This window comes from Podarcis melisellensis (genome assembly GCF_964234715.1).
Source record: "Podarcis melisellensis genome assembly, chromosome: 8".
In the NCBI taxonomy this organism is placed as follows: domain Eukaryota; kingdom Metazoa; phylum Chordata; class Lepidosauria; order Squamata; family Lacertidae; genus Podarcis; species Podarcis melisellensis.
In genome coordinates this window covers 90,863,241-90,882,159 of record NC_138540.1, presented here as the reverse complement: position 1 = coordinate 90,882,159, position 18,919 = coordinate 90,863,241, and the positions used below count along the sequence as shown (strand labels likewise).

General features: G+C 51.5%; 1 protein-coding gene across 3 annotated transcripts in view; it reads left to right on the top strand.

The window, feature by feature from the left end:
• Positions 1-18,919, top strand: part of SPTBN4 (spectrin beta, non-erythrocytic 4) — a 90,319-nt gene that overhangs the window by 59,164 nt on the left and 12,236 nt on the right. For all 3 annotated transcript variants that reach the window (XM_081921866.1, XM_081921867.1, XM_081921868.1), the window contains 11 exons: positions 1,301-1,390; positions 2,245-2,523; positions 4,153-4,283; positions 5,137-5,341; positions 8,021-8,398; positions 10,390-10,634; positions 12,499-12,637; positions 12,880-12,964; positions 15,771-15,967; positions 16,664-17,313; positions 18,828-18,909. In XM_081921866.1, the coding sequence (XP_081777992.1) occupies positions 1,301-1,390; positions 2,245-2,523; positions 4,153-4,283; positions 5,137-5,341; positions 8,021-8,398; positions 10,390-10,634; positions 12,499-12,637; positions 12,880-12,964; positions 15,771-15,967; positions 16,664-17,313; positions 18,828-18,909 (2,481 nt within the window). The remainder of the gene's footprint in view (positions 1-1,300; positions 1,391-2,244; positions 2,524-4,152; positions 4,284-5,136; positions 5,342-8,020; positions 8,399-10,389; positions 10,635-12,498; positions 12,638-12,879; positions 12,965-15,770; positions 15,968-16,663; positions 17,314-18,827; positions 18,910-18,919) is intronic.

Here is an 18,919-nt window from a genome sequence, read left to right as displayed (position 1 = left end):
GAGGAGCGGCCCCAAGCGCACTGTGGGCTCACAGCCTTTGGGGTTGGGGGCAAAGTCTACTTCCTGGGGGCTTTGGAGGTCAGGCTTGTCTGACGGAGGTTGCAGAAGTCACAGTGGCGCCACCAGACCAGAAGCATGGATCACGGGGGACGGTGGCCTTTGTGAGGACTGCCTAGGAGCACAGTCTGGCCGCATCTTCCACGGGGTTTGGGTTCCAAGGATTCCGCAAAAATCACATATACCTCCAAACCTTTTATTTTTTAATAAAAGTTGTTTGTTGTAGGAAATGCATAACTTGGATGTGTGAATGTTCAGGGTGGCAGGAGAGGATATATTGTTTATTAATATCCTTCCTAACTTGCGCTAGCAAGTTCCTTTACTTAGCAGAGTTTCACATTCCCCTTTTAAACGCACAGCAGATAGCTGGTTGCAGGCTCGTGTCAGCCTCTCACTATTATACAATTCAGCCTGGCTCAGATTGAATTGTATATTCCTGGTAAATTCCCTGAGTCCCTCTTAAAAGAAGAAACACGACAATCTTATTCAGAGTTAATAAGAGAAGTTTACTCACATCAGTTCACAGCTGGATTCCTGAAGGCAGACTTAGTTACAAATATGTACATGTGGATCTACCCCATACTGAGGAATGATCCCGGTGCCTCTGCTAGCTGAGAGCTAGTCTTGGCTAAAAGCTGGTCAAACGAAGAAGGAAGTCAAAGAGACAGAGAGAGGGTGCTGCGTGACTCGTCCTTTTGTTACCTGGACAGGTGAGGTCACGCCCACCTCTAGTCACATGCAAAGGAAGGATGCTCCCACCAGGAGGAAACAGGAAGTTTTCGCCTGGCTGGACCCCCACATGCCTTCTCTGGCATTACAAGGAATGTTGTACTTGACTGCTCTCAGTGGATTACATCCCACAGAAGCAAGCTTTCAGGCTGCACAGGGCTCTTCCTCAGCTTACATGCAGCCATGTAGAACGAAGGGGCAAAAAATCTGGGCTGAGCAGGTTCCTGGGCCAGTTTTCCACTTGCCAGCCCCTGCCCCCAACAAGCCAGGGCCAAGCAGCAGGGAGAGGAAGGTGGCCAAGTTCTCTTCTGGAAATAGAGCCGTTGGGAGTAAGGCGTCTCTGGGAGGAAGCGATGTGTCCCCCCAAATGTGATGGGTCCTCTTTCCTCCTGTGCTTTGGCTCCAATGCCAGGCGGGGGGCTGTCCCTCTTCCACCTCTGTGGACCTCCATGATGCCATTAGGAATTGTACTTACGGGGGGGCACTTTTGTTTTTCTCCCCCACCCGCTTCTAGATCTGGGTGCAGGACCGCCTTCCCTTGGCCACGTTGAAGGATCACGGGAGCAACCTGCAAACGGTCCAGCAGTTCATCAAGAAGAACCAGGTGCGAAGAGGAAGCGGGGGGGCAGAGTGTGTGGAGGTGCTGGGGAGCCCCAGGACAGGGGGGAAGAACAATGGGGGGGGGAGCCTGTTTTGTCCTGGATTCAGAAAAGCAGGGGCTGGTGGCCTAGGAGAGCCCTGAACTCAGAGCCGCCGCCACCATCTGAACAGTTCCTTCTGGGCCATATAGAGACAGTATGGTGTAGTGGTTAGAGCAGTGTTGGATTTACATATAAGCTGAACAAGCTGTAGCTTAGAGCCCCACTCTCTTGGGGGCCCCAAAAAAATTTAAAGGAAAAAAACCCGCCGTCAATGTTTTGTGCTGCGTAGGCTCCTAGGATGTAAGTCATGGGCTCCACCTGCTCGCCTGCTCCCTCAAATATCCCTGCTTTGCTCCTTTCTATATATAGGGCGGCGACATTCTGCATGGACTGGTTGCAGGGCAACATGGGCAAATGGCTTGAGATACCCATGAGGTCCATCAATGAGCATCTAGCATATATTCAACACAAAAAACAGTGGCAATTTGTTGTTGAGAAAGGACAGCTGGACATAGAAAGGGCCCCATTGCCTTCAGGAGCTGAGGGCCGCATCAAACCTCAACCCGGCCCTGGGTTAGAGTGTTGGATTAGAAGACCCGGGTTCCAGTCCTCCCCTTGGCCATGACCTTGGGGGCCGGTCCCTTACTCTCAGCCCAGCCTACCTCACTGGGATGTTGTTGTGGGGATTAAATGACGAAGGCGGAAGAGCCACAATGGCCACCTTGAGCTCCTTGGAGGACCAGTGGGGTGCCGGTGTAAACCTTAAAAACCCTTGATAATAATAATTTGAAAGCCTCTCCCTCTTCCCGGTCGCCAGAGCCTCCGCCGAGAGATCCAGGTGCACAAGCCCCGCATGGAGGACGTCCTGGAGCGCGCCCGGGGCATCGCCACCATCAAGACCCCCGAGGTGGACCCCGTGCGGCTGCTGCTGGAGAAGCTCTCGGAGATGTGGGGAGCCCTCCAGGAGGAGACGGAGCAGCGGCAGCACCTGCTGGACGCCACCTACCAGGTGGAACAGTTCTACTTTGATGTGGCCGAGGTGGAGGCCTGGCTGAGTGAGCAGGAGCTCTTCATGATGAACGAGGAGAAGGGCAAGGTGGGGAGAGGGGCCTGGGGACCCCCACATTTTGGGCCGGGGGGGAGGCGGGCAGCTTCGCCCAAGGCTTGTCGGAAGGCCTTGGGCAGGCCGAGTCCCCATCCCTTGGTCCGGGACGGGAGAAATTCACGGGGGAGAAGACTCAGCTCTGCCTCCGTGGCTTCTGGGAGGGAATGTTCAGGGAGGCAGGAGAAGATACGTTGTTTGTTAATATCCTTCCCAACTTGCGCTAGGAAGTTCCATAACTTCTTGTCGTTTAGTCGTGTCCGACTCTTCGTGACCCCCTGGACCAGAGCACGCCAGGCACTCCTGTCTTCCACTGCCTCCCGCAGTTTGGTCAAAATAATTTAGCAGAGTCTATAACTTAGCAGAGATTTAAACATTCCCCTTTAAACACACAGCAGGTAGCTGGTTGCAATCTTGTGTAAGCTTCTCAATGTAGATTCCTGGCAAGATCTCTTATTTCCCTCTTAAAAGAATATACACGCCACAATCTTATTTAAGAGACAGTGGACGCTTGGGTTGCGAACGTGATCCATGTGGAATGCACATTCACAACCCACAGCGTTCGCAACCCGCAGTGGCTCGTCTGCGCATGCGTGGGTTGCGATTCGGCGCTTTTGCACATGCGCAAAGCACGATTTAGCGCTCCTGCGCGTGCACGACCACCGAAAGCTAGAAGTAACCCGTTCCAGTACTTCCGGGTTTTGGCGGGTGCGTAACCTGAAAAAACGCAACCTGAAGCGGCTGTAACCTGAGGTATGACTGTATATAAAAGTAGTTTACTCACAGCATCATCAGTTCACAGATGGATCCCTGAAGGCAGACTTAGTTACAGAAGTACAGTGGACCCTCTAGCTCCATACCGCTCTGGATACGTAACTTTCAGGTTACGAACGCGGCAAAGCCAGAAGAGTATACCTCTGGATTTTGCCGTGCGCACATGCGCAGAAGCGTTCAATTGCGCTGCGTACATGCACAGAAGCGGCACCTCTGCCTATGGACTTTTTGGGTTCCGGACAGACACCGGGAACGGATTTAATTCATATCTGGAGGGTCCACTGTATGTACATGTGAGTCTAACCCATATGGAGATAGTCGCTTCGAAAAGCCAACAGAGCATCTCTTGCAAAAAAGGAGAGCTGTTGCTCTAACAACGAAGTCCAATAGAGAGTGTGCTGCGTGCCTTGTCCTTTTGTTACCTGGACAGGTAAGGTCACGTCCACCTCTAGTCACATGCAAGAGGAAGAATGTCCCAGCCCAGGAGGAAACAGGAAGTTTTTGACTGGCTGGTCCAAACATCCCCTTGCATGACCACTCTAGGAAAACAAGGAATGTTGTACTTGACTGCTACTTACGTATCACATCCCACAGTTTGCTCTGGTGCTCGAATCCTGCTTACAAGTTTCCCACGGGGACGTCTGTGCAACCAGGATGTTGAGCTCTAGGTCCCCCTTTGGCCTGGTGCAGCACCCGGGCTCTTCTGATGGAACCTCTAGCCCCAGAGGCAGTCTATCTGGATCCCTAGGTCCTTCAGGATCTCAGGCCACTGTGCGAAGAGGAGGCTGGGCTGGCTGGGCTCCCCTCTGGCTCTCCCGGTGTCCTTACGCCCCTCCTCTGTCCTCTCAGGACGAACAGAGCACCCTCCAGCTCCTGAAGAAACACCTGATGATGGAACAGACGGTCGAGAACTACGCCGAGACCATCGCTCAGCTGTCGCGACAGTGCCGGGCGCTGCTGGAGCTGGGGCACCCGGACAGGTAGGCTGGCTGTCGTGCCCCCACCTCCTTCCCTGCCCCCTTCTCAGCCCACCCCACTTGCCCTAGCCCCCTCCCCACTAGGCCTGAGCAATATAGCGAGATACCCTGGTTTGAAGTCCATATCATGATACAGTGGTCCCTTGGTTCTCAAACTTCATCTGTTCTGGAAGTCCGTTCCAAAACCAAAGCGTTCCAAAACCGAGGCGTGCTTTCCCATAGAAAGTCATTCAAAATGGATTAATCCATTCCAGACTTTTAAAAACAACCCCTAAAACAGCAATTGAACATGAATTTTCCTCTCTAACGAGACCATAGATCCATAAAATGAAAGCAATAATCAATGTCCTGTACTATAAAATAAAGAAGACAGTATTGTAGATGATAAAAATAAAAATGATTTTTCCTCTTCCCTGCACTGATGATGGTCATTGTTTGGACGGGGGGGGGGGGCTTTGATCTGTTTCCGCAGTCACACAATCCATCAGTAGCTGGACTGGTTCTGCACAGTCCCAAAATCAAATGAACCCAAAAAGCCTCAAAAACAAAAATGGAAAACAAAAGTGCCAAACTTAATCCGTTCCGGAAGTCTGTTTGACTTCCGAAATGTTCAGAAACCAAGGCGCGGCTTCTGATTGGTGCAGGTGCCCCAGAAACAATAGCTGACAGCCTCAGTGGACATTCGGTTTCCGAAAATCGTTCGAAAACCAGAACACTTACTTCCGGGTTTTCGGCGTTTGGGAACCAAAGCACCACTGTATCGGCCTATTGCGATGTTTAGCTGTATCACCATGTTGGAAAGCGGCTGTTGCCCGGCCCCTGGTGCCTCCCTCTGACGGTCCCTTTTTCCCGGCAGCGAGCAGATCAGCCGGCGCCAGTCGCAAGTGGACCGCCTCTACGTCTCCCTGAAGGACCTGGTGGAGGAGCGCAAGGCCCGGCTGGAGCAGCAGTACTGGCTCTACCAGCTGAGCCGCGAGGTGGATGAGCTGGAGCACTGGATCGCCGAGAAGGAGGTGGTGGCCGGGTCCCCGGAGCTGGGCCAGGACTATGAACACGTCACGGTGAGACTGGGGGGCACCAGAAAATATTTTCCGCTTGATTGCAAAAAAGCCAGACAGACCTCAAAGCGGTTCACAAGAGCAGCTCAAGTTTTCTTTATACAGGCCTTAGGAAATGTCTTCAATATTGATATACAGTGGTACCTGAGGTTACATACGCTTCAGGTTACATACGCTTGAGGTTACAGACTCTGCTAACCCAGAAATAGTGCTTCAGGTTAAGAACTTTGCTTCAGGATGAGAACAGAAATCGTGCAGCGGTGGCGGCGCAGCAGCAGGAGGCCCCATTAGCTAAAGTGGTGCTCCAGGTTAAGAACAGTTTCAGGTTAAGAACGACCTCCGGAACGAATTAAGTTCTTAACCCGAGGTACCACTGTATACAGAAGCAATGCACACAGGTTAAAACATTAGCAAGATTCTAGAACTACTTGTCATTACATGATGAATGGATTATAAGTACTGTATTTTTTGCTCCATAAGGCGCACTGGACCATAAGGCACACCTAGTTTTTAGGGGGGGAAATCAAGAAAAAAAATCTTATCTCCCCCCCCCCCCCCCGCCCAGCCTGTCCGCTTCTCCCAGAGCTTCTGGGGCTGTCAGGGTGGATCCTGCTTGCTGAGTTGGCTTTGTTTTTAGCCGCGCGCAACCTCTCCAGCCGTGAGGGGCTGTGCGTGGCTTTTGCAGATGGCTTTGGGATGGATCCTGCTCGCTGTCTTGGCTTTGTTTTTAGCCGGCTGGAGAGGTTGCGCACGGCTTTGGCAGAAGCCAAGACAGCGAGCGGGATGGTTCCTTTTTAGCTGTGGGGCTGGGGGCAGGGGAAGCCCAAGCCCTAGAACGGGTCCTGGAGTGAAGGCGAGGTTGCGCGCAGCCTTGCCTCCGCTCTCGGAGCTTGTGGGGCTGGCGAGGGAAGTCCGGGTCCCCCCCCCAGCCCCAGGGACCACACATTCTCTCCATAAGACGCACAGACATTTCCCCTTAGTTTTTAAGAGGAAAAAGTGCATCTTATGGAGCAAAAAATATGGTAATTCCAATGGTTCTTTAATTTACAGTGGACATGCAATATGTTGACAAATAATGGAACCAAGGAAGGGACTGGGGGGGAGGCAACCTTTCTATTTTTCGTTATAAATTTGTATTGTTATTGTTTTATTTTTGTTATTTTTGGAAAATCAGTAAAATATTATAAAAAATATATATGAAATGTCTTAAATATTTATGCATTTATTTATCTATTTTTGGTTGATTTGTTGCAGATTTATAGCCAGCCAGATGGGCAGGGTATAAATCATAACAGTACAGTATTCTATTCTATTCTATTCTTCTAATATTCTTACGGACAGAGAAGCAAAGGAAGATATGTAAAAAAGTGAGGGTTGTGTTCAGCTAACTTTTATTCAGAGTAGACCCATTGAGACCAATGGCCATGACTCACTTAGGTCCATTCATTTCCATGGGTGTATTTTGAGCAAACGTTAGTTGACTGCAACTCTCTCTGTTTTATATGTCTTGCTATTATTATTTTTAAACAGCCCTGTGCTTTTGCTCCGCTGCAGTGAGCATGTGCAGAGTGCCGTTCTCTTTCAGCTCTGCTCCGCTGGCAGCACAGTTGCAGCATCTCGGGGACAGAGTCCTTGCCGTTTCTCTGTCTAGTTCCCCCCCCCCCCGAAGTTCTTTTTAAAATTTTATTAGTTTTACAGTTTAATATTCCACACATCAATCATATAAAGGGGAAAAAAATAAAATAATTCAAATATCCGCCCACCCTATGACTTCCCTCAGCTTCCCCTTCTAGTTCATTACATGTTTGTTACTTCCGCTTAATTTATTTTCTCCATTTTGTTAATCTTTTAATTAAATGCTCCTATGTTCTTATCACTTATTTGTACCATATTTTCTTTCCAATTATATCTGACACTTAATTAGTTTCCAACTTGTTCTTTCTTCATCTTTACATTTCTTTTCTTAATTGCAAGTGTTTCCTCAAATCCTGCTAATGAGTCCATTTCTTTACAGTATTTCTGTAGATACAGCATGAATGGTTCCCAATCTTTTTTAATGTCTCTGTTACTATTGTCTCTTGAGTCTTCCTGTGAGTTTCGCCATTTCTACGTATTCCATAAGTTTGACTTGCCATTAGGGCAGTTCATAAAAAACTTTGTTTTGAAAATGCCTGCTCCATCTTACTACACTAAGGATTATATAGCTATATCTGAAATTTCATGCATATCAGCTAATATATTAATCCTCCTCCACTGAATTGAAATTTCAGCCTTCACAACATAGGAAAACGGCCAAGTAAACAGCTATTTTCGTGGAGGAGGGTCAAGATATTAACTGATATGCATGAAATTTCAGATATAGCTATATAATCCTTAGTGTAGTAAGATAAGACCTTTGGAGCAGGCGTTTTTTTAAAAAAAGTTTTTTATGAACCGCCCTACTTGCTATTCTTCTTTCGTTGGTATCTTGAATTTTATTGACATTGATGTTGTATTTTATGCTGTTTTTAAGTCACATTTTAATCAATGTTTGCTGTTAGCCGCCCTGAGCCCATTTTTTTAAAGCAGGAAGGGCGGGGTATAAATAAAAAATTATTAGTATTATTATCTTGTCCTCTTTCCATTTTGGGCTAGTAAAATCCTAGCCGCCGTTGTACCATACAACTTTCCGCTTCCCTACAGCTGCTGCAGGAGAAGTTCACGGAGTTTGCCAGCGAGACGGGCAGCGTGGGGAACGAGCGGATCTCGGCTGTCAACCAGATGGTGGATGAGCTGATTGACTACGGCCATGCCGACGCCGCCACCATTGCTGAGTGGAAGGACGGGGTGAACGAGGCCTGGGCCGACCTGCTGGAGCTGATGGAAACCCGGGCGCAGATGCTGGCCGCCTCCCACGAGCTCCACAAGTTCTTCAGCGACTGCAAGGACGTCCTCTCCCAGATCGAGGAGAAGAAGCAGCGTCTGCCGGAGGTGACGGCTCGCGAGGCCAAAACCTCGGCCGGAACCCTCCAGAGGATGCTCAGCTCCTTCGAGCACGATGTGCAGGTCCTGGTGACGCAGGTGAGGCAGAGTGTGTGTGCGTAAGGTGTGTAATCCTGTTGTTGTTTAATAGTCTCCGCCTCTTGGTGACCCCCTGGACCAGAGCACGCCAGGCCCTCCTGTCTTCCACTGCCTCCCGCAGTTTGGTCAAACTCATGCTGGTCGCTTCGAGAACACTGTCCCACCATCTCGTCCTCTCTCATCCCCTTCTCCTTGTGCCCTCCATCTTTCCCAACCTCAGGGTCTTTTCCAGGGAGTCTTCTCTTCTCATGAGGTGGCCAAAGTATTGGAGCCTCAGCTTCACAATCTGTCCTTCCAGTGAGCACTCAGGGCTGATATCCCTAAGAATGGAGAGGTTTGATCTTCTTGCAGTCCATGGGACTCTCAAGAGTCTCCTCCAGCACCAGAATTAAAAAGCAGCAATTCTTTGGCGATCAGCCTTCTTGATGGTCCAGCTCTCACTTCCATAAATCACTAATTCACATCCTACGTTTTATTTTGTTTATAACATTTTTTATTAGTTTTACATATAATCACATTGTGTAACATCATATCTTCTTTTTAAACCTCTCTGGCTCAGCTGAGCCTATTGACTTCCCTCCCTCCCGTCTAGTGGTATACAGTACAAACTTAAATTCTGCATCTTTTCATTTCACTTCCTTTCCTGTTTTCGTTATATCATTACTTAAGATATTACATTACTCAACCTGAATAGCTAGTAATTTCATCTTACAGATCTTCAGATAACCCTGCTAGTGATGTTAATTGCTTACATTTCTCTTTCAAAGATACTGTATTTTTCGCCCTATAGGGCGCACCTAGTTTTTTTGGGGGGGGGAAGAAAAAAAATTATTCCGCCCCCCCCCGGGCGTGGGGCTGGGGCGGGGGAAGCCCGAGCTTCCCCTGACCCCAGCCCCCAGAACAGGCTGCTATCTGCAAGCCTTGGGAGCCCGGTGGGAACTCACAGCGGGCCAGATTCTTCCCGCCAGTTTCTTCAGTTCTGCAAAGTCCACCAGTTTCATCTGCCCCTCTTCTTTTGTTGGTATTTCATGCTGTTTCCATTTTTTGGGCTAACAAAATTCTTGCCGCAGTTGTTGCATACATGAACAGTTTTTTTATCTTGTCTCAGTATCTCTTTACCCACTATACGCAGTAAAAAAGCTTCTGGTCATTCACACCATACGTTTAAAGCAGCACAGTTAGCCTATGGAACTCGCTGCCACAAGAGGCAGGGGTGGCCACCGATTTGGATGGCTCTAAAACAGGATTGGACAAACGGCTTCTGCCCCCAGTGGCTCTGCTCTCCTGTATTGGAGGCAGCAATTATTCCGAATCCCAGTTGCTGGAATCCACTGCAGGGGACAAGATGGCTGCTGCTCTTGGGATCTGCGGCTGCTGGTGGGTTTCCCTTTGGGTGTCTCCTTGGCCACCAAGCGGACCATTGGCCTGACCCAGACGCTCTTCCTATATTGTCAGCTTCACTATGACTCTGCTTTAAACAGTCCTGGCTTCCCTCAAAGAATTCTGGGAGCTGTAGTTTTCTAAGGGCACTGAGAGTTGCTAGGGGACTTCCCTGCCTCCTCTCCAAGCCGTGCAGCCCCACAAATGACAGCTCCTGGGACGCTTTGGGGGGAGCTCTGCCTGCTTAAAGTAGAAGAATTGCACCTTAAATGCTGCTCCGCTCTGCCCTCCGCAGTTGGAGGCAGCAACGCTTGCAAATACCAGCAAGAGGGGGAAAGGTCTCCGGCGCTCAAATCCTGGGCACCTGGCTGGCCACTGGGAGAACAGGATGCTGGACCAGATGGGCCAGCCTTGGCCTCATCCAGCACCCAGAGTTTTCTTATGCTCTGATGGAGCCTCCAAGCTCAGAGGCAGTCTATCTTGATCCCTAGGTTCTATGGGGGATTTGGCAATGTGAGGACCGGATCCATTGGCCTGACCCAGCCCCCTTCCCTCCCAGGGGCGCAGTGAGCCCCCTCTTGCCCCCTTAACCCCCCCCTGCTCCCCGCCAGGTGCGGCAGCTGCAGGAGGTGGCGGCTCAGCTGCGGACGGTCTACGCCGGGGAGAATGCGGAGGCCATTGCCACCAAGGAGCAGGAGGTGATGCGCTCCTGGAAAGAGCTGCTGGGCTCCTGCGAGGACTGCCGCCTCCAGATCACCACCACCACCGACAAGATCCGCTTCTCCAACATGGTGCGGGACCTCATCTCCTGGATGGACACCATCATCGCCCAGATCGGCACCGGAGAGAAGCCCAGGTAAGAAGAAGAAGAAGAAGAAGAAGACAGTGGTCCCTCAGTTCTCAAACCTCCGGAAGTCTGTTCCAAAACCAAAGCGTTCCAAAACTAAGGCGTGCTTTCCCATAGAAAGTCATACAAAACGGATTAATCCGTTCTGGACTTTAAAAAGCAAGCCCTGGAACAGCAATTGATCATGGATTTCACTATCTAACGAGACCATTGATACATAAAATGAAAGCAAGAATCAATGTACTGTACTATAAAATAAATAAGACAGTATTGTAGATGATAAAAATTAACATGAATTTCCCCCCCTCCCTGATGATAGTCCTTGTTTGGATGGGGGGGGGGGCTTTTATCCATTTCCGCAGTCACACAATCCATCAGTCAGTATCTGAACTGGCTGAACTGGCTGAACTGAACTGGCTGCTGGTGGGTTCCACACAGTCACAAAAACAAATTAAGCAAAAAAAACGCAAAAACAAAAACGCAAAATAAAGAGCAAAAACAAAGTGACAAAATTAATCCATTCCAAAAGTCCTTTTGACTTTTGAAATGTTCGAAAACCAAGGCGCAGCTTCTGATTGGTGCAGGCGCCCCGGAAATAAAAGCTGGCAGCCGCATCGGACATTTGGCTTCCGAAAAATGTTCAAAAACTGGAATGCTTACTTCTGGGTTTTTGGCATTTGAGAATCAAGGCATTTGAGAACCAAGGTACCGCTGTAATAATAATAATAATAATTTATTATTTATACCCCACCAATCTGGCTGGGTATTCCCAGCCACTCTGGGTGGCTCCCATCACCATCATCATCATGTGACAAAACATCAAACATTAAAAACTTCCCTAAACAGATGTCTTCTAAAAGTCAGATAGTTGTTTATCTCCTTGACATCTGGTGGGAGGGCGTTCCACAGGGCAGGCGCCACCACCAAGAAGGCCCTCTGACTGGTTCCCTGTAGCTTCACTTCTCGCAGCGAGGGAACCACCAGGAGGCCCTCAGAGATGGACCCCCATGTCCGGGCTGGACGATGGAGGTGGAGATGCTCCTTCAGGTCTACTGGGCCGTCCCACCAGCTCTCAGAGGGCAGCAGGGTGGAGCACAGCTTTGTGGGAGGCGGGGGGGGGGGCATCTCCTCCCTGCCACCTCTTGCTTCCCACTGGACTGCCAGGCCCTGGCCTCTTCAACAGCTGGGGGGTCATGTGCTGACCCCAAGCTCCCCCAGGGAATGGTTGGAAGGCACCCCAAAGGACTTCTGGCCCAATGCCCTGTCATGCAGGAATCAGACCCCCCCCCCGGGGTCCCACCACCCACTTAGGGAACCCCTGACTTAGAGGCAGGCAACACATCAAAGCCACCCCCACTGCCCGATTTATGTATAAGCTAAACAAGCTCTAGCTTAGGGCCCCACTCTCTTGGGGCCCCCAAAAATGTAAAGGGGGAAGAAACTGGATGTGCATTTCCAAAATATAAGATAAAAAACAAATAAGATAAAACCTACATCCAGCAAGAGTATTTGTGTTGTGTCAGCTCCTATGATGCAAGTCCTGGGTCCCGCCTGCTCGCCTGCTCCCTCAAATATCCCTGGTTTGCTCCTTTCTATATATGGGGTGCCCACATTCCACATGGACTGCTTGCGGGGCAACATGGGCAAAGGGCTTGAGATACCCATGAGGTCCATCAATGACCATCTAGCATATATTCAACACAAAAACCAGCAACCATTTGTTGTGGACAAAGGACAGCTGGACATTTAAAGGGCCCCATTGCCTTCAGGAGCTGAGGGCCGCATCAAACCTCAGTCTGGCCCTGGCCACTCCTGTGAGTGGGGGGGGGGGTCTTCCCTCTCACATTATCTCTGCCGCCCCCTCCCCCTGCAGGGACGTCTCCACCGTGGAAGTGCTGATGAACTACCACCAGGGCCTGAAGAGCGAGATCGAGACCCACAGCAAGAACATTGCCACCTGCGTGGACCTGGGCAAGACCCTGGTGCTGAACAAGAGCCCCGCCTCCGAGGAGGTAGGCTCCGCCCTGTCTCTGTGGCCCCGCCTCCGCCCTCCCCTGGCCGGGAGAGGGGGGCCCACTGGGCAGTGGGGTCAAGGGGGGGCGGCATCCTTCTCTCTTCTGCCACACTCAAGGACCGTGTTGCATGATGGAGATCTTTTCGTAGGGACTGGGATTCTCGGGGGGGGGCTAGGAATTGGGGTGGGGCAGGCAAGGCCTGGGCAGAGACATGACCCCTCGTCTTCTCTCCGCTTCAGATCAAGCTCCACCTGGAGAAGCTGATGACCAAGAAGAAGGAGATGGTGGAGAAATGGGACCGGCACTGGGAGTGGCTGCAGCAAAGTGAGTCCGGGTGCAACGCCAGCCCCTCCCCCCCCCAAAATATCCCCCTGAAAATCCACCCCACAAAACCGTTCCTCCTCTCACAGTTTGCTTTGTAGCCCCCCAGGGGGAAGTGGGGGGCATCCCTTTCTCTCCCGACTCCCATCCTCACATTTTTTGGGGTGGGGAGTTGGTCCCATGTTTCTCTGTCAACATGTACTATTTATTTATTGACTGAAACATGTGTGCAGTGGTACCTTGGAAGTCGAATGGAATCCGTTCCAGAAGTCCGTTCGACTGCCAAAACATTCGGAAACCAAGGCACGGCTTCCAATTGGCTACAGGAAGCTCCTGCAGCCAATCAGAATGGATGTTTGGGTTCCAAAGAATGTTTGGAAACCGGAACAATCAGTTCTGGTTTTCAATCGTTCGGGAGCCAAAATGTTCGACTCCCAAGGCATTTGCTGTGTCATTAAAATAAAAACAAATATCAAAGCGGTCTACAGTCATAAGAACTGTAAGAAAGTGAAAAACAGAGCTCAATTAACCATTGTGGAATAATGTCTTCTTAATCACCTGGCAGAACAGAAATGTTTTCAGGAAGTGTGTAAAAGTTGGTGTGGAATATGCCTGCTGAATCTCCAGTGGCAGAGAGTTCCAGCAGACTGGGCCAAAGGCACTAAAGGCTCAGCTTCTCATTGTCAAATGAGCCTCACCAAGTCAGGGAACAAGGAGAAGCTAAGCCTTTGGGGTCATTGGCGCAATCTCTAGTGGCAGGGAGTTCCAGAGGACAGAGCCGAGGACATGAAAGGCTCGGTTTCTTGGTGTTGCGAAATGAGCCTTGCCAGTTCAGAGAATGCCCAACAAGACTCCTGCAGAGGATCTTGGGGATAGAGGGGTTCAGGTGATCCCCAAGGCACCCTCGACCCGAGTTGTTTGGGGCTTTGTAAATGATGCCAGGGCCTTGAGACGTCTCATTTCGCAGCCCATATGTTTTGGGGTGCCAGAGCCTCCATTGGCCAGAGGTGGGAACAGACCGCAGAGTCTCCTGCAGACTGAACTCCTGGCTGCCCTCTCTGGGTGCTGAGAAAGGATTCTCTCTGGGGCCTTACATAAAAATTATACACCATAAACATAACATTTTCACACATTAAAAAAAGGTTCTTTCAAACTTTGAGACCTCCTTCCTTCCCTCCATGGGTTCCAATTCTAAATTTTATGTGGGTTTTAAAAAAAATAGTAATATTTATAAAAATTTCCATTTTAACAATCCAATAAAAAACACATCAAAAATATTCCTAATTATAAAATTATATTTTTATATCTTTGGGTGAACTTCCCATGCTCTGAAGAGTTCAGGGAAGTTCCAAATTTTGTTCCTGCATCTTTTACTGTAATCTATCGGTTACATAATCATAGTATCCAAAATCCCCTTTACACGTGTTATCGTATTCCTGCCAATGATTTTAACTGTTTACAGTGATCTCTCAAATATATCTTAGAAAGTTATTCCAGTCTTTTAAAATATACTAGGTCTTCCTGATCTCTGACCTTTCTTATCAGTCTTGCCATTTCTGCATATTCCATCAGCTTGTAAAACCAATAAAAATCATTCATATATATATATATATATATATATATGGTCTCTCTGGGGCCAGCCCCACACAGGCCCCGCAGGGGCACCCAGAGAGGCAGCAGGACCAGCAGTGGGGCTAATGACTGGGTGTGGGGGTCTCTTTCCCTCCCCCTCCCACCCAGTGGCGTCGCAACAGAGGGTGGGGCGGTGCACCCCGGGTTCCACATCTGGGAGGGTGACAAGAAGGCACCCTGCGGAGTGTTGCCCTGCAGCCCCAGCAGCCAGCCCAGGTGCCGCGACGCAAGCAGCCATCATGCCGCCGCAGCCACATGTCAAGAATCCTCCGTTTGCGGCTGCAGCCACGAGCAGAGGATCCTGGTCTGGCGGCAAACCGCTATGTACAGTGCATGTGCGCCGTACGTAGCTCGAGCGCCGTACAGATGGCAGTGGGATACCTCCGTCGCCACTACAGCAGAGGATCCCTGCACCGTCCCTACGGCACTGGAGCGGCGCCACCGGCAAACCGCTATGTACAGTGCATGTGCGGCGTCGCTAAGTACAGCGCATGCATCATACGTAGCAACACCACACATGTGCCCTCCATAGCGATGCCCCGCCCCAGGTGTCACGACGCCTTCATTCACCCCTGGGTCAACCGCCCTCTCTGTCCGCCCGCAGGACTGGCAAAGGACGGGGTGTGGGGCGGGTCTGCGTCCCCCTGCTGAAAAGGGGCTGGCCCCAGGGCCCTGGGGAGGGAAAGCAAGTGGGCACAGCTGGGCTGGGGGGGGCAGACGTGGCCCCAGTTCCAGGCAGGGGCTTCTGCTTGGCTTCCGTGGGGCTTTGGTGGGTGGCTTCCTGCCCTCAATGGGTGAAGAATGCTGCAGGCAGGGTGCTGGCAGGAACATCATTTATTATCATCATCATCATCATCATCATTATTATTTATTATTACTTGACTTTATATGCCGCCCTATGCCCAGGGTCTCAGGGTGGTTCGCAGAATAAAACCAATATATAAAACCACAAAATGCAGAATAAAAACAAAAACAGCAGCCCAATAGCCCCCACGCAACAGCCTCGTGACACCCACTCACGACCAATCCGGGTTCGAGGTTCTTGCGCTGGCTGAGAATATCTGAGCCCTTCCTTTCAGCAACTGCCCGTCTTGTGCCCATCTTGTGCCCGGCCCGGTTCCAGCTTTTTGCCTTGACTGGCAAAGCCCTGAGCTCTTTCCCCCTCTGATCCCTGCAGTGCTGGAGGTCCACCAGTTTGCCCAGGAGGCAGTGGTGGCCGACGCCTGGCTGACCGCGCAGGAGCCACTGCTGAAGAGCCGGGAGCTGGGCAACAGCGTCGACGAGGTGGAGCAGCTGATCCGGCGCCATGAGGCCTTCCGCAAAGCGGCTGCGGCTTGGGAGGAGCGCTTCAGCTCCCTGCGGCGGCTCACCACGGTACAGGGGGGCGGAGGGAGCGGGTGCGAATGTCGCCTTGGGGAAGGTTCTTAAGCAGAGATCAGGTGGCCACCGGGCAGGGATTCCTGAGCTGGGTTTCCTGATTTGCAGGGGGTTGGACTAGATGGCCCTGGGGGGTCCTACGTTTCAGATTCTCATCATCATCAAACCTTTCATTGGCATCGCATACAAACATCCAAAACAAATCAATACAGATTTACCACTTCCCCAGTGGCACAAAACATTTGCTAAAAGAAAGGAGGCAGAGCAGTCTATGGTCACATCTCCAGGTCTCCAGGGAGATCAGACGTCTGCAGTGTATTTAGACGACAAAATACCAAACAGAGATATTTAGTCACTAGCTTGGTGAGCTCCTGATCATTCCCCAGTAATAGAAAATGTATGACCTCTGACTCTGGTTTCCATTTGGGGATGCAGAGTTGATCTAGAAATTGCTGGCGGAGATCAGCATATAGTTTTCAGTTGAGAACCAGATGTGTGGGGGTTTCCACCAGGTGGTCTTCACACGGGCAAGGTCTTTCTCCTTCCACCCTGCCTGAGAACCTTCCCCAAAGGAGGTTGGATGGATTTGAGTATATGTAAGATGTGTAATATGTGTATGTCAATAAATAATAATAAGAAGAAGAAGTCCATAGTTTTCCCGAGGCTGACCCTCCTTTGTGCCCTGCCCCACAGATTGAGAAGTTGCGGGCCGAGCAGAGCAAGCAGCCCCCCACGCCTCTCCTGGGCCGCAAGGTCTTCCCCGACCCGGCGGAGCTGAGCCACAAGTCACTCCTGCGCCAGCCCCTCCACGAGAAGGAGCTGCTGCTGCTTCGCAGCCGGGGGGAGGCCCAGGCCCTGGTCAACGGGCTGAAGCTGGAGACCCCCGAGCGCGGCGAGGCCAAGGTGGGCTACGTGCGCCACGAGCTGAAGCCAGAGCGCCTCCAGCCCAGGATCGACCGGCTGCAGGAGGTGCCGGAGGCCAAGGCGCCCGGGGAGGGCAAGGCTGGCACCGCCATGGAGGAAGACACCCGCCGACCGGACTCACGGCCGGAGGCGGCGGAGACCAAGGGGGGTGGGCGGGTGGAGGCGCACGTGGAGCGCCACCGGGAGCGCCACGAGCGGCGGCTGGAGCGCCAGGAGTCAGTGGAGCAGCAGGAGGCGCCGCCGGTGCGCCACGAACAGCCTGAGCGTCGTCGGGAGAGGCGGGAGCGGCGGCTGGAGCGCCAGGAGTCCAGCGAGCAGGAGGCACCCCGGCAGGCGGGCCGAGAGCGGCACGAGAGGCGGCTGGAGAGGCAGGAGTCCAGCGAGCAGGAAGCCCAGCGCAACGACCCCAAGGGAGGAGGGTGAGGAGCCGCCAAGGGGGGCGGGCGAAGCAGGCAGGTCTGGTGGCCGCAGGGGGAGAAAGCACAGCTCAGTGCCCCCCAGCCAGCCGCTCAGCTGAAAGCATTTGCTTAATTTGGGCAAGTGACTTTTAAATTAGGTTTTTAAAAGGGATGCAACCTTGGGATAGCTGCACTACAGCGGGTTGGGCTAAATGGCCCCTTAGGGTCCCTTCCAACCCTACAATTGGATGATTCTGTTACCTAGCAAAGCAGTGGAGGTTTTTAATGTAAGTCAGATAGCTAACTTCCAGATATTTTCCAGCTGTCATTCCTGTAGCGTTGCAGCAGGGGGCTGGTCTAGATGATTCCTGGGGTCCCCTTCCAGCTCGGCAATTTGCAGCCCTGAAGACAGCCCTGTTTAGGGAAGTTTTTAATGTTTGATTCTGGTTTTAATATTCAGTTGGGAGCCGCCCAGAGTGGCTGGGGAAACACAGCCAGATGGGTAGGGTATATAATACAATAGCCTGTTAAACATTAAAAGCTTCCCTATGCAGGGCTGCCTTCAGATGTCTTTTAAAGAGAAGATAGCTGCTTATTTCCATCACATGTGAAGGGAGGGCGTTCCACAGGGCAGGTGCCACTACCGAGAAGACCCTCTGCCTGGTTCCTTGTACCTTGGCTTCTCGCAGGGAGGGAACTGCCAGAAGGCCCTTGTAGCTGGACCTCAGTGTCCGGACTGAACGATGGGGGTGGAGACGCTCCTTCAGGAATACTGTACTGAGGCCATTTAGGGCTTTCAAGGTCAGCACCAACACTTTGATTTGTGCTCGGAAACATACTGGGAGCCAATGTAGGCCTTTCAAGACCAATGTTATGTGGTCTCGGCGGCCGCTCCCAGTCACCAGTCCAGCTGCCGCATTCTGGATTAGTTGTAGTTTCTGGGTCACTTTCAAAGGTAGCCCCACATAGAGCACATGGCAGTAGTCCAAGCGAGAGATAACCAGAGCATGCACCACTCTGGTGAGACAGACTGCGGGCAGGGAGGGTCTCATCCTGCGTACCAGATGGAGCTGGGAGACAGCTGCCCTGGACACAGAATTGACCTGCACCTCCGTGGACAGCTGTGAGTCCAAAATGACTCCCAGGCTGCGCACCTGGTCCTTCAGGGGCACAGTGCTCCATTCAGGATCAAGGAATCCTCCACACCCGCCCGACCCCTGTCCCCCAGAAACAGTACTTCTGTTTGTCAGGATTCAATCTCAATCTGTTAGCCGCCATCCATCCTCCAACTGCCTCCAGACACTCACACAGGACCTTCACTGCCCTCACTGGTTCTGATTTAAAAGAGAGGTAGAGCTGGGTATCATCTGCATATTGATGGACACCCAGCCCAAACCCCCTGATGATCTCTCCCAGAGGCTTCATGTAGATGTTGAAAAGCCTGGCCTGGTCCCTCTCCCCTCCCACTCCTGGGACGCAGCCCTCCTGAATCTCCCGGGGGGCACCCTTCTGACACTCTTCCTGGTCACCCGCAGTAAGGCGACGTTGGCAGACATTGTGGAGCAGCTGCAGGAGAAGGAGTCCACGGGGCCAGCGGCCACGCCAGCAGCGGCAACGGTGAGTCCCC